Source organism: Eleutherodactylus coqui, chromosome 5 (assembly GCF_035609145.1).
Source record: "Eleutherodactylus coqui strain aEleCoq1 chromosome 5, aEleCoq1.hap1, whole genome shotgun sequence".
Lineage (NCBI taxonomy): Eukaryota > Metazoa > Chordata > Amphibia > Anura > Eleutherodactylidae > Eleutherodactylus > Eleutherodactylus coqui.
In genome coordinates this window covers 236,134,316-236,150,720 of record NC_089841.1, presented here as the reverse complement: position 1 = coordinate 236,150,720, position 16,405 = coordinate 236,134,316, and the positions used below count along the sequence as shown (strand labels likewise).

General features: G+C 42.0%; 1 protein-coding gene across 3 annotated transcripts in view; it reads right to left on the bottom strand.

The window, feature by feature from the left end:
* The window catches only part of BNC2 (basonuclin zinc finger protein 2), a 553,266-nt gene that overhangs the window by 414,589 nt on the left and 122,272 nt on the right, over window positions 1-16,405 (bottom strand). For all 3 annotated transcript variants that reach the window (XM_066604361.1, XM_066604357.1, XM_066604358.1), the window contains exon 2: window positions 5,792-5,983. In XM_066604361.1, coding sequence (XP_066460458.1) covers window positions 5,792-5,983 — 192 coding nt within the window. The remainder of the gene's footprint in view (window positions 1-5,791; window positions 5,984-16,405) is intronic.

Here is a 16,405-nt window from a genome sequence, read left to right as displayed (position 1 = left end):
TATCCCGGATTATGTAGCTGGCTGCCTAGTAGTCAGCATCAAAGTAGTAATGAGGATTTTGATAGTTTCCGCCCCCTTTGAACATGAGTGCGTATGACATATTGAGAAAGTCAAAGTATTTGGAAACTGTTGCAATTAATGGAAAACATAACCTTCTGGTCAAACACAATGAATTCCTTAAGCGCGCAGTGTTAGACCTGGCAGCTGTATAGAATATCCCCTTAACTTTGTCAGTGCTGGAATTCCTTATGCACGCATTATAAATCAGATTGGGAAGCCCTGCACAGGATCAAGGATCTTCACGTTTTGCCCTATCAGGCGCCTCATGCCCGCCATTCATCTATGGAACATGTGATTGGTGGAGACAGTTGTCATGGATGCGGTTTCTCATTCGTCAAAACATCTTTGTACAATGTTACTGTCATCGATAAAATAAATAAACTTTTCAAAGACAGATTTTCAGCTTAAAAGAATTCCCTGTCACTCCTTACGGCTATAAGTTACAATAACCCTTTCCTAACAAGTTGGACTAAAAAATATTTTTTCTACGTTTTTTTGTAAAGGATACAACAGCTGGATTTGTATGATTTGGGGCCTGTATAAGGAGGTGAAGGCAGCACTCCACACTCCTTCCACTTTAACGGGACTACCACCACTCGTCTGGCTTCCGGGTGTAAGCCCCACACAGGGGCCGGGGGAAGAGAAGTTCAGATGCATCAGGTGCCGGAAAGGAAGCTCTGCCTCAAGAGACTAAGACCCTCAGTAGGGAATAGTGGTGGGATAAGCTCTGCCCCCTTGCCAAAATGGCCTGATGGTTCTGGAGCTGCAGCGGGCACCGTGGCGGAGGTCATCAGCACCAGGACACCAGCACAGGGGCAGTTTTCATAGGCTGGAGAGCTGTCAGGGCCCAGAAGCCGATCACTAAGAGCTTCTGAAAGGTCTTTGTAGATATATGCTGTGCAGGCAAAGAAAAGGTAGCCAAAATTTCCTGTTTCATGCGTGAATAGGGAAGAAAAAAACACTGATATGTCGGCGCGACCTTTTAGATGAGTATGCACATGTTTAGGTTTCAAAAGAAATATATATATATATATATATATATATATATACCGTATATACCGGCGTATAAGACGACTTTTGAACCCCGAAAAATCTGCTCTGCAGTCGGGGGTCGTCTTATACGCCGGTAATACAAAAAAAAAAAAGTGTAAAAAAAAAAAATTTTATTACTCACCTCCCACGGCGTTCTGTCGCGCTCCGGCAGGATGTCGCTCGCTCCTCGTCCCCGCCGCAGCATAGCTTTCTGAATGCGGGGCTTGAAATCCCCGCTTCCAGAAAGCTAATACACACGCCGGCAGCCATGACAGCATTGAATGGCTGTGATTGGCTAAAGCACACGTGGCTTCAGCCAATCACACTATTCAATGACATCATTGAATGGCTGTGATTGGCTGAAGGCGCACGTGTTAGCAATCACACCCATTCAATGATGTCATTGAATAGTGTGATTGGCTGAAGCCACGTGTGCTTTAGCCAATCACAGCCATTCAATGATGTCATGGCTGCCGGCGTGTGTATTAGCTTTCTGGAAGCGGGGATTTCAAGCCCCACATTCAGAAAGCTATGCTGCGCCGGGGACGAGAAGCGAGCGACAGTCTGCCGGAGCGAGCGACATCCTGCCGGAGCGCGACAGAACGCCGTGGGAGGTGAGTAATAAATTTTTTTTTTTTCCTCCACTGAATACCGGCGTATAAGGTGACAGTTGGGGGGTCGTCTTATACGCCCCGTCGCCTTATACGCCGGTATATACGGTATATATATATATAAATGCCAGAAATTAGTTTTTTTTGATCACCCCGTCTCCAAGAAAAAAAAGCAATAAAAAGCGATCAAAAAGTCGTATATTCCAAAACGGTAGCATAGCAAACTACAGGAAGACCCGCAAAAAGTGAGCCCTCGCACAACTGTCAGCGGAAAAATTAAAAAAAGCTATTGTGCGCAGAAGATGGCGGCAGAAAATGTTTTAGAAATTAAATAATCTTCGGGGAAAAAAATACAAGTAGTACAGCAAAAGTAAACAAGTAAGTTTGGTATCGTAGTAATCGTACTGACCCATAGAATAAAGTTATGTCATTTTTGTTGCAGTTTGTGCGCCGTAGAAACAAGACGCACCGAAAGATGGCAGAATATTTTTTTTCCCCATTAAAGAAAAAAAAAAAGTTCAGTACATTATATAGTAGATTAAATAGTACCATTGAAAAATACAACTTGCTCCACAAAAAACAAGTTCTCATACAGCGATGATGTATAAAGGGGTTACGATTTTTTTTTTTTTAAATGAGAGGGGGAGAGAAAAACAAAAATTGAAAAAAAAAAGGAGTCTATGAGGGGTGCACATCCAAATCCCACGAACTACTCAATGAACTACGCAATATCGCGAGGAAAACACAGACTTTTAAATCACGGTGTAGGTGTCCCCCTCATGGTGTATGGTCCACGGCAGCGTATAAAGTACAGTAACATGCACCAACAGTGACTTCTTGCACAGTGAAGGTCGCACTATCATATGCATTTCTGCGCTTATGCTCATCTAGAGCCGCTCCTTTATGCACACATATAAGCTACGGAGATTTAACATACCAAATCCGCATGTGTATTTGCTGTGCACTACACATTATGCACATAAAAACATGTAATGTGTCGGCCACATACACCCGTGTAAGCAAGCCCTAATAGTATTGGATCCCAAGCAGGGAACCTCTTCTGTAACTTAACAGGCCATATGGACAGGGGTTGCTCAGAACTGCCTGGAGTATTCCCATCTCCGTTTCACATCTGGGTTTGTGATTCGACCGCCCTGCTGCAGACTTTGGAAACAGCCAAGGCGTTGGGCTACATTATTTCCATAACTCCCATTCACTTCAATGGAAGTTCCAGCATAAGGCTGCCGTCTCGGCTGTTTCCATAATCCCCATTACACCCAGCAAAGTGGGTGACAGACCCAGGTTTCTCATCTCTATGAAAAGCTGAGATTGGACAAACCATTTAATGATACACATTGCTATTAGTTTGGCATGGCCAAATACAAGTCTATGTAAATCACATGGTCACTTCCAGCGGTAGTGCAGTCCATGTAATGTATGACTGCTGGACAAGGCATCATCTAATGAATTTTGCGTTGGGCTCATGGACAGACGACTATTACGCGTACAGAGGTGCCTGCAGATCGAGATGGCTGGATGTGCTGTCAGATAAATGACAATGAGGGCTCCTTCACGGGCGTATGCACAATTATACATGCTTCCTTTAACACATTTGCACCATAAACAAGTGTTTTCACGAGCATATTGGGGGTATTTTACTGTATTTTTTGGATTCGTATTACGGACATGTTATAGACGACATTACAAGCATACGTAGATCAGTATTTCAGCTCTATTTGAATCCGTATTTACTGATCTGTATTTGCCCAATAGAAAATACCAACACTGAGGCAAAAACTGACAAGATAAGTCAAGACCTAAGTTTTTAAAAAACTACTGTTTTACAATAACTCTTATAGTCTGCAAAATATAAACAAAATATGGATTAAAAATACGTTCGTTAGAATGCAGCCTGATCACGGCGCTCGAGTTGTGATCCCCGTATTATGGCGTATCGACTAGAATATATGAATTCGTCACAATCACTTGAGCCAACGCACACAGCCTGTCCGGACCCTAAACATCCACACACTTCACAGGATCAGTGGTTTGTGTGGGATAAAATATAAGAAAAAGTTACGCTAATTAGCCATTTGTTAACACAATGATGTTTTGAAGTGATTACTGATCATGTTATTTATCAGCCATAGTTGAAGAGTAAGCTGTCACATACACTATATAGGGTTACCACCTTTAGCGTAAAAAACAATGGCATGGGTAAAGGGAGGCGTAGCGTGAAGGCGTGGCCCTAAAGAGTTTGACTTTGTCTACAGGAGTTCGGGGCCCTTTTAGACGAGCCAATTTTCGTTTGAACAAGTGACATAATTGGCTCGTGCGGCTGGTTAATACAGGCAGATACATTGTTGGCTCGTTCAAGCGAGATTCCTTTAGTAAACGAGCCAACGATGTGTTTTATGCCCGAATAAGATGCACGAGCAAAAAGCGAACGATTCTGATACGTCATTCAGTTGTCGCCTCTCATTGTCATTCAGTTGTCGGCTTACATGCATTCATCAAAGCGCCACTATGTTGTTCACGGCGCTTTGCCACAATTTACTTTTGTAATCAAGTTACTTTCATTGATGAGGTGCGCTAGATGCCAAAAATTACAGACTCCGCTCGAAAATCACGGCGCTGGGAAGTGCCACGATTGAGTGCCTGTCTGAGAGGCTCCATTGAAAATGGAAGAGTTATACTGCGATTACCGCGGGGCTCCAACCGCCACGGTAATTGTGGAAAAGAGCGCCTGTGTGGGGGAGGCCTTACACTGAACAATTCTTCACCGTAGCTCATTTGAACAATTGTTTGAACCATGTTTCCGTCTACAAGCACCTTTAATGGAATCTGCAAATGCATGGAGGCTGCGGCACAGCAGCTTTGGTGATGCACGGTCTTCAGTGAAACCTGCTTACCCATGTCGAACAATCCCCGAATCTGAGGTTGATCCAATTCCAAAACCCAAGATTTCTTTTAGCACTCATATGAAGTTAAAGAAAACGTATTATGGCATCCTCAAAAACATCTTCGTAGATGCAGACGGATAAAAAGAGAACAGCTTTTACTTGTATGAGGTAGAGCCCAGTTTGTGGATCAGGGTCGTAACTATAGAGGATGCGGTTGCACCCAGGCCCAGGACCCTTAGGGAGTCCATAAGGCCAAACTTCTCCATATAGGGAGCATAGTAGTAGGAATAAGGCATTATAGTTAGGGAGCCCCGAAATCCTCAAGTTATGCCTCCAGGTATGCGTAGAGATGGAGAGGTAGGGGGGCCCAGCTGAACTTTTGCACCTGAGCCTTTAGTTACGCCCCTGATGAGGATGTTTGAGGATGCTATCATTTTTATTTTTAATTTCATATGAGTGCTGGAAGAAATCTTGGGTTTTGGAACAATTTGCAGGAGTTTAATCACTCTGGCTGAAGAGAGTGCTTGGTGCTGTCTGGCTCTACCTCTGCTGTGTACAGTGTGCCTATACAACAGCTGCTGTAGCACACTGCCCCCACTGTCTGCAGCAGGTTACAGCAGTTCCCCAACTATACCTATGATGGGTAGTTCTAATACTGCTGGGGAGGGAGCAATTGCCATCTGCAATTACAATCTAACTAGGCCATGGAGCATCGGTCCACACTTCTAGGAGGAGCGAGCCTTAGCCTGTGCTCACTGTAGCTGTCGGCATGACTCATCCGGCTGAAGAGAGTGCTTCTAGGCTATAGGCCTGTGCCGCTAATGTGACTGCCACCTGTAGCTTACAGCTGTGGCAATGATGATGCATGCTGCCATTGGCGGTCTATGTGAGATGGAGTCCTAGAGAAGAGTTCTCTGATTCCTTCCAAGACGACGCTTAGAGGCCACCCCTTCCTGTGCTCCAGTTTCGCCTCCAACTGCCGCTCGGACGTCCTGCAGTGCTGCACAGGTGCAGCAATTCAATTACCAGGCTCTAGTGAAGCCAGTAGAAGTTACCAGCAACGACCTCATTAGTAATATCAGTCATCTGGTGGCAACTTTAACAGTATGAGAGTGCCATAGGAACCCGTGACAAGGATGGCTCATATGCCTTCAATACAGTGGAAAAAGCTACTGACATACTTACAGATTTTCCTTTTGGGTCTGCTTGCCAGGCTCCAGGCCAGTAAGACGGTGTCATGTCATCAGTCATTGTATTGGATGGCCATTGTACATCCCAGGACGGAGCTGGTATGCCGTGAGGTTCATGAGAAGCCGGTGGGTCTTCACCACTGACCTTGGCACGGTTCAGCATTGGGACGCTGTCCCCATTGCAATCCTGTTAAAAAAAAAAAATTATATTATTAGCTGTGTGAACATTTGGGATCAGATTCAAATCGAGGAAACAAAAATAGACAGAAGTGGCAGATTTGTTACAGAAATTTGTAAGCTTGTTCCATTCATGTGAAGGGGGCGCAGAAACAACGTCATGCATTTCTTTGAAAATTATATTTTCAGTTAGAGAAACTTGTGCCATGTGCATCTATACTACACAACGGCAGGCTGAACCAAGCCTAAGACCGGCTTCACACTGGCATGTCTGCACCCATATTTTGCATGTGCAAGATTTGTGCAGAGTATAGAACCCAGAGATGTCAATGCGTTTGCACATAATCTTTTTTTATTGCATGTGTGGATGTGATTTTTGCAAATCTTGTCCACTTTGCTGCCTAGTCTCAAAGATTGCAGGCAAAAATCCGCACAAATGAACCCTGTCTGAAGGTTCCCACAGAAGTCTATAGGAGGTGCGCAAGTGCGTGGAAAATACATTGCAATTCCACAGAAAAGTAGAACATATGTGTAACTCATTACGCTAATAGCCATTTAAATGGGCGTGCGGTTGGGTCCTAATCGTAAAACACAGGTAATTGGTTTTTTAACATGCAGCATTTTCCTACCCATTTTTGTGCCAAAAGTCCCTATAAAAGTCAATAAAAATCCACAAAGGCACGCAAAATACGCTAGGAGATGCGTGAAACACTGCGGAATTACACAGGAAAAGTATTGCGTTGAGTCATACGCAATGTATTTGTGCTATGAACAAACTTTCTGCACATTTTTTACTGTATTTTTTGCCACCGCAGGACATTTTCATTTGTGACAAACACACCCCGATTTAAATTGTTATGTAGCCTAACGAGTCCCAAATGTGTTCTAATACCAGAGGAATAGTGCAGAGTATCATGCCTCTCCTTGTGTATTGTGCGCACATTTGCTCAACCCCCCCATAGACTTCCATGGAGACCTTTAGTGTGCAAACGCATAGAAAAATAGATCATGTCGAGGTTTTTTTGTGCATGGGAAATAAGGAAATGTGTATGAACCCACTGAAATCAATGGGTTCTATTCTCTGCGTATTGCGAGCGCAAATCTGCCCGTGTGAAGTCGCCCTAAGAGACTTGATGCCATTTTTATTCTCTAGCTATATTATAAAGAAAATAAAAATCAAAGGGATATTTCTTGATTAAAAACATTTTAAGATGAAATTAGATAAGCGGCAGGGAGATAAGCAGCATGGAGTGCAATATCACCTGCGGAATGGGACCTTTGATCATCGTAAAGGGATTACAGGGCTATAGTGGTTATAGTTACAGTATTGTTAGACTGTAGACTGAATGGGTTACAATACTTGGTGCACGCTTTGCACTACTTTTTTGGCAGTGCTTAGATTTTGGTATGTGCTCTGCTAAACCACAGAAACAACAGACAGTGACAAGATAAAAAAGAATACTGAAAAAGAATGGATTATACATAAAACAGGATTTCACAAGTTGTGGCCTACAGTAAGGTATGGTTACCCATCAGATGTAGGGCAGGACATGCTGAGCGCTCATACTGTATATTTGCATTACTATAAAGACTAGACTAGAATGCTCATTGCAACATATGTTATAAAAAGCTGCCATTTTTATCAAAGTTGTTCCATATCTATCGCCTTCCTATTTACCAAATACCCCAAGCCAATAGACCTATTAGTACTGCAATCTAGGCAGATGGTTACCCAGGACATATACTGCAGTCCATTCATACATTATGGAGATTCAATGCAGGACATATAAACCAAGGCCGGCGTCACAGGGGCACATACTCGTATTTGCGCAAATATGAGCGCAACATTTTTTGCGGAAGTAATGAATTATGCTTTATGTGCGCATCGGCATATTTTACTGTACTTCTATGCAGCAAAAAAAAAAAAAAAAAGCACTGATTAAAATGGCTAATTAGTCTAATGAGTTGCAGATGTTTTTTCCTGCACAGTTAGGCCCAATGTCCACGGGCGGGTTTGATTTGCAGAAGATCCGCAAAACAAGCAGCCCATACGTTTTGCACCGCTGGAGGTCCATTGCACGAAAACGCGGGCACAAACATGCCTGTGTGAGTCCTCTCTTAAGATGCCATTGAAAACAATGGCTGAGGCGTTTTGAGAGAACGCCCACAGTTAGAACTTGCTGCAACTTTTATCCTCACAGCATGGCTGTGAGGGGGGAAAAATTACTCATGTGAAGACTAATGAAGAGAATGGAGGTCATTCGTGAGAGTTGTGTGCTTTGCACAAAACTCAAACAAGATTCTCACCCGTGTGAATAAGCCCTTAGGCTACATTTACAATGGCAACTGTGATATCAGTCTGAGATATCACTTATAGGACAGACTCACACGCGTGTTGGTCTGGAAAATTCGCGTGCACAATACGCAGAGCATGCAACTCATTGATTGCAATGGGTTCAATCTCATAGTTCATTTTTGCATGTGCATTACGCACGATCGAAAAAAATGCAGCATGCTCTTTAGCACGCACCAAAGACCTCATTAGGAGTCTATGGGCTAATGCCCACAAAAGGATTTCTGCGGCGTAAATCCGCAGGCGTATCCCGCTTCGTCCGTGGACATGAGCCCTTAGGAGGTTGCTCAAATGCACATCCGATACCTGCACAATTGTGCAATATGCTGCACAAATCTGCAGGGAACAGAATGCATCAATAACTAATTAGGCCAAATAGGTATTTAACTCGGTCCGGACCCAAGTGAAATGGCCCAGTAATAAGTGCAAAAGCACATGCAAAAAAAAACTCAAAACACATCGCAGATACATTGCGCTACCACGTCTGTTTTTGTGCATACGCCGGTGTGAAGCCGCCCTTAAACATGGAATTTTCACTGCAAATGTGATAACTTTTATGAGATAATGGCCTCATGGTACATGGAAGTTTCACGTGCGTTTTTCACAAACTGTTGAAAATAAGTATGGATTTTGCTCATTGAGGCTAACCGCATTGCAGGCCAGGCCCTATTTTGAATAGTATATGTGAAGCAATTTAAAAAGGTTGTCCAAGAGTTTTCTTTTATCAACCCTTTCCAATCCACTTTCTGATGTCTAAAGACATTCTGATTGAAGGCTGTACAGCTCCAATGTCGGAATATGTTCGGCAGGGTATACTTACTGTATATTACTAGCTGCTCTGTTGTCGGGGCCTCTCTGTCATGTCCCATACCGCAGTACTGGCTCTAACCAGCAGATGGTGCCATTGTATAATAGCAGAAAGAGAAAGCCTCCTAGGAAACCCTGAATCCAAAATTGGATTGCAAACGGTTATTCCCAGCTCCCCCTGCCATATCACAAAGGCTTCTACTCTCCTCTCAGTATCCTGTATCGCTGCTCTGGGTCTCCCCCATGACATCAGGTAATGGCTCTACTAGCCTGTGTATGGGACATAACAGGATTCTGCAGCCAATGACAGCTCAGCAATTGAGCACTGATCTCTGTCATTGGTTGCAGCAGCCTGTGACATCCCATAACCAGATGGGACTGGAGCTTGTAAACAAACCGAAGCAAGGACTGAAGGGCAACGCAGGACACAACAGGGAGTGCGGGAAGGTTAGTATATGTCTATTTATTGTTTTAATGCAGGGATTTATAGAAAACAGAAATGCAGGGACAACAGAAATATTTATGTTCATACTAATGCCAACTGTTAACATTTTCGAAAATTATGCTACAATACAGAGCTCCTCGACTTGCTAGCTTGTGAGCCACTTTCAGATATGACAGCTGCTTCTGTGGTTAAGGGCCACTCTATATATTTGAAAGGAAATTGTCTACTAAAGCAATAACCTAGAAAATAGATTTTACCCTAGTGTTATTTGGCAGAGCGGGTGCCAGTCTTCAGTAATGCTACAACTCCCGGGTAACATTAGTGCAGGATAAAGTGTGCAGCTGCCAACAACGAACCACAAGCAATGAGCCTCAAAGCCAAATGTGGATCCAAAGCCACTAGTTAGAGAACGGAGTAATGGGGCATCATTAAGAGTTAAAGCTTGTAGGACTATGACCAGTGTAACAAATAGTAGCTTGTAGTTAAAATTGGACTCAGGCCTAATAATTAATTTCAGCCATTGTACTGGTTAACTTAAGCAGAACACATTTATAAGGCTTAACAATGGAAATACCCCAACGCTGACTATTATTTTACAAGTCCCTTTATTTCAATTAAGTGATTGGGTAGAAGTTGTCCCTGGGATGGTTGCTTGGTTTACGGAAAGATTAATGTCCTCCCACACATGTGGCATAACAGCACAATGGCAATGGTAGTCCCAATTCAACACGGACAAATGTAGCAGCTTCTTTATATCACTGTTGTCGACGGACTCCTCTGATCTGCCAATGATGTCTTGGTTTCTTCTCTCCTCATTCTTATCATTAATTTATGACCACAACAAAGGTAAACTTGCTTTGGTCATAAATTAGCTGATAAGGACTTCCAGCAGAGGATAGATAAGGGCTTGAAAGTAAAGCTACTTTAACACAGAACTAATTATCGGTCAAAATATTTAAACAACTGAAAAGGAACAATAATTGTAGTGTGAACATGGCCAACGATTGAATGACGATTGGTAATTCATTCACTGATCATTCATTTTATGCAGACATAAAAATAATTGTTGGCTCGTTCACTGACTGTTCAGCTTAAACACCAATCATTGAGTTGTTGACCTTGCAGGAGACTAAGAAAAAAAAGTTAAAATAAGAATTATGTTTTACTAAGTATTAAAAAAGTTAAAGAAATTTGACCCCCCCCCCCTCCTTTTGCCATATTTACAATAAAAGAATCTAAATAAAACAAAAATACATATTTGGTATCACTGCGTCCATAAAAGTTGGATCTAATCAAGTAACGCATTTATCCTGCATGATGGTCATCAGAAAAAATAAATAAATAAGAAAAGCAGAAATGCGCTCTTGGTCACCCTGTCTGCAAGAAAAAAAAATGCAATAAACAGCGATCAAAAAGTCGTATGTATTCCAGACGCAAACTACAGGACGTCCTGTAAAAAAATTAGCCCTCGCACAACTACGTCGACTGAAAAAAAAAAGTTATGACAGTCAGAAGATGGCGGCAGAAAATTTTTTACAAGTACCACCTTTGAACAAAAATAAAAGTACAGCAAGCACTATATAAAGTTTGGTATCGTAATCGTACTGACTCATAGAATAAAGTTATCATGTCATTTTTGTTACAGTTTGTGTGCCGTAGAAACAAGACACCCATAGATGGTGGATTTTTGGAGGCCACACCCCTGCAGATAAGCCACACTTGCTTTATTTAACCACTTCCTGCTCCAGGGCGTATGTTTACATCCTGGCAGCGGGGTACTTTCCACAACAGGGCATAAACTTACGTCCTGGGGATAGCACAAGATCAATTATGATCTCGCGCTATCCCACAGCGGGGCTGCATCGGAAATGCGACCCATGCTGTTAACCCCTTCCCTGCCACGATCTATGTAGATCGCGGCATGGGAGGGGTTCACAGAGGGAGCACACTCCCTCTGGGACGTCACTGGGCTCTCGAGATATAATCTCAGAGAGCCGGGCTGGTTGCTGGCGACACTGGCGTCCTGTATTGCCATAGCCTGTGATCGCTGTATAAGCGATAAGGCATGGCAGGGCAGTAGCCCTGCCATGCCTTATCACAGCGATCATCAGTGCTATACTGTAAGTGTGCAAGAGGGACACATTGTGTAAAAAAAAAAAAAAAGAATGATGAAGAAAAATGTAAGTAAAAAAAACCCTTTTTATGCTTTTTCTCATATTAGCATTAAAAAAAAAGGTTAAAAAAATGAAAACCCCACATATTTGGTATTGTCGCATCCGTAACGACACGTACAATAAGTTGCACATGCTTTTGACTGTCCAGGGGGGAAAAAAAAAAAGTGTAAAAAAAAAAAAACACTAAAAAACTAATTTTTAGCATTTTGCCTCCCTAAAAACACAATAAAAGTGATCAAAATGGTACTAATAAAAACTACAGCTCGTCGCACAAAAAATAAGCCCTCACAGAGCTCCGTACATAGAAAAATAAAAAAAAAGTTACAGGACTTTGAATGCAGAGATTTTGAAAAAAAAAAGACTTCCAAAAAAGGTTTTTATTGCAGAAAAGTGGAAAAACCTAAAAAAGTAAGAATTTTGGTATCGTTGTAGCCATACCGACCCGCAGAAAAAATTGATTGTCCTTTATGCTGCATGATTAACGCTGTAAAAAAAATAAAAAAATCTATGGCAGAATTGATGCGTTTTGTCTATAATAATAAGTTTTACAATATAGTCCATGTACCCAAAAATGGCGCCGATAAAAACTACAGTTCGCCACACCAAAAACAAGCCCTTATACGGCCGCGTCGACGGAAAAATAAAAAAATTAAGACTTTTGAAAAGTGGAGAAGAAAATACGCCAAAAATCGTTGCGTCCTTAAGCCCAAAATGGGCCATATCCTTAAGGGGTTAAAAATAAATTTAACTGATGTAAACGGTGTAAATTTAAAAAATGTCTACATTTTTTGGTGAGAAAAATGTAAACATTTCGGTGAAGCTTTTTGGACCAAAAATGTTATTATACTTTGGGCTATTTGCAGCAGTTTAATTTTTTCCCATGAAGTGGGTGTGGCTTATCTGGAGAGGTGTGGTTAGCAAATCTTGATAGATTTAAGCACTATTTCCATCAGAAGCTGTCATAAATGCCGGCCTCATTAAATCACCCCATAGTATCTTGCTCAAGTTCTTTATATATAACTAAATGAATATGAAATTTGTCTGCTACTTTCTGAAATAGTCAGAAATAAAATTTTCAAATGAAATTTTATCGGCAGCTTGCGGCTGTTCAGAGCGTACAAAGATTCTGCCATAACACAGATCAATTTTTGCTTTTATAAAGGACAGATTCCATATCCTTTGAAGCCACTAAATAGCCACCAATTAGGTTTTTGCCTTTGGCTTTAAATCACATAGAACATATCCTTTAGCATAAATTGATTCTTTCGAAAGACTCAAGTCATTTGTAATGTAACAATTTTCCTTTGAACGTGTCCTATAGATGATACAATCGTATTCTCCTTCTGGTCTCTTACATTCGTATTTGGGGGATGTGCTTTGTTTCTTTATATTGCTTCTTCGATTAATGAAAGTATCGCTCCGTTCCATTAAAACTTTACTTCTAGAGAAGGAATAATTCATGTATTATGGAGTCAATATTAAGCTACTTTGGTCGAATACGGATATCTTTATGTTGAAACATCAGCCGATGCAGAAGATGTAACAATCCAAGTGAATTAAATATGTAAGGGCCATTCACATCGCATTTGGCCATCCTGTTGAAATGTACATTAGATGCTTTTTTATTTGCCAACGGATCATGTGCAGCAGAGGTCCCCAACCTTTTATACTCGGTAAGCCACAATCAACTTTAAAAGTAGGTCTGGCTCACGTTCAAGTCAAAATATGCAGATAAATATTTTAGTTTAAAATTTGAAGTGGATATTTCACCAATAGTGACCTGACAAAGTGCCAACTCGGGCACAAAATGCCTTGTCTGTGATTGGCTGTGTGCTGTCATAATATATGCAGTTATATAGTTACCATATATGACATCTCTACAGAAGTCGCTACCTGCCAGCATTTCCTTCCCTTCTAATAGCACTACATCAGATCGGTAAATAAGAGATTGGCTGGTGCTTGATCCAATCACAGAGCTCGCTTTGCTGGAGGCGTGGTATTCAAAGCCCTATCACCAGAAAAAAGCTGAGATGTCAGCGCGAAGGACACTGTTGCTTGCCGCATTGCCGCCGGAGACCTTTGCGAGGCATCAGGACGCTGCGGACCGAGTATAAGCACACCCCCACTTCCCCCCCGAAAAAAAGACACCGTGCCTCTTTATCACAGTGTCTTATTTTCAGGGAAACACAGTATATTGCAAAAAGTACATGTGGGAAAGGAGTTGCGAGGCTCTAGGTGTGGACTAGTTGTGTATGGGTATACAATGGCACTAACCCATGCTTTACAGTGTCTATTAGCTTCTTATTAGCATGTTTTAATCAAGATCCTTGTTTTCAACACAAGAAACTTCGGTCTTTCACATGAGCGTTATTTCAAGGCTAAGTTAGCCACTCAATAAAATCACGACCATCAGAACCAATGGTTTTCTATGGATTAATTCAAATGAATGATTTTATGGCATGCAAAAAAAACTGGACCAAAAAAATAGCACATAAGCACAATTTCAGCTACCGAAATTCCACGCTGCTGAAAAATATAGGTCCTGCCCTATCTTTGGGCGAAACGCAGAAGGCTCTATAGACTCCTATGGGAGCAGTCCGAAAAACAGAGGGGGAGGGAGTTAAGCAGAGTCCAGTGCTACTAAACACAGTCAGGTGCCTCTAGTTGGGGCATTTAAAGGTGAATCGTAGTTCTGCCGACCGAGGGATTTCAGGGCTGTGGTGTAATTTCCCTGCATTATGTTGCAGCCAGCCATATGAACAAACAGAAAAATCACGAACAGCTGCGACTTGGTCGCGGCTATTCTTTATTCATGTGATTTCAGTTTCGATGGTCGCAAATTTATTGCACGGCTGACTTGGTTTTACTGACTGCTGTAACTTTCTGTAAAAAATTATTATATTAAAAGGGTTTGTTCAGGCAGCAAAAGACTTACCCAATCCAGTCTGCTCCAGTGGTGCCAGCACAGCCATTTTCTGCCCAGTCCCAACATCGGGTCATGTAGTTGCAAGTCTCCCTCCACCTGGACATTTAAGGGGCTGGCTTAGTTATTGAAACTCTCCGAACAGCCAGCCCCCCCTGTGATGACATCACCGAAAGTGAAGAAAGACTGGCAACCACATGACCAAGTGTGTCTGCACTACACCGCTAAGAGTCAAGTTCAACTTGGCTACATCTGTAGAAGCCTATTGAAACTAATCTGTTTCTATGCCCTCCATAGTATCCAATGGGTAAGAGTCAGTGTTCCTTTACAGTAAATACACCATACAATGTCTCAATCAGCAGTTGGCTATACAGCAGGAGGTTTGAATAACCTTCCGAAATCTGACTGCCATTTATATGATATATACCCAATATATACATAATATCCTTGTGGATATTGATCATCAGTATAGAGTATACTAATATTCCTAGGTAGACATGAAAACGTAGATGCATACAATTTTTGCGATGTAGTTAGGAGTATGTTTAAATATTGCGGTTAATTTATGCTGTGCATTATTCAGCAGCGTGTGGATGAGATGTCTATAAAGTTCATTGATAATGCCTGTGCTCTAAACTGCTACAGATTTTTCACAGCCAATTCCACTGTAAAAAATCCACAGCATACGCACATATTCAAAGACTGCAGATTTTACATACCTAACGTCCACATAGAAAGTTCACAGCACTTATAGGATGAGCCATATGGATGACGTTTTAAATGGTGTGGAAAAAATCTGTGCAGAATTGACATGTGATGCAGATTATAAATCCACAACATAACAGGGGGGGATCACAAGATGGGAACATTGTTCTTCCTCTTTACAAGTCATTGTTTAGACCACGCATGGAATATTGTATACAGTTTTGGGGACCGGTACTCAAGGTACTCACGCTGGCTAGACACAATCAAGGTTGACACGAACATGACTGGAAAATCTGAAGAAAGCGGCCAAAGACAGGGAAGCATGGCGTATGCTGATCCACAAGGTGACCGAAAGTCAGCAACCGACTGAACGGATAAATCATCATCACTCAAGGACATATCTGAGCTTGAGCGGGTCCAAAGGCGGCAACCAAAGTAATAAATCGAATGGGCAGACTGCAATCCCCGAGAGGGTATCAAAATTGGGGTTATTCGGTCTAGAAAAGACAGCTGAGGGGCGACCTAATAACCATGTATGAATATATCAAGGAACATTACAGAGATCTCTCCCATCATATATTTATACCCGGGACTGTAACAAGGGGGCACTCTCTACGTCTAGAGGAAAGGCTTTTACACCAACATAAAATGGGGTTCTTTACAGTAAGAGCAGTGAGACTATGGAACTCTCTGCCTGAGGATGTGGTGATGGCGAACTCGATAAGAGTTCAAGAGGAGCCTGGATGTCTTTGAGTTATAAAAGATTATATGTTATAATCATTACTTCAAAACGGGCTGGTGATTCGGGGATTATTCATATTGCCAGATTGAAGCAAGGAAGGAATTTTTTCCCTTTAATGGGGAAAATTGGGTTCTACCTCCCTGGGGTCTTTTTGCCTTCCTCTGGATCAACATTAAGCATTAATAAGCTGAACTGGATGGACAGGTCTTTTTTCAGCCTTACATACTATGTAACCTGTCAATTTATTTTTTTCCCACGGCAGAATCCCGCATGCAAGGAGTGA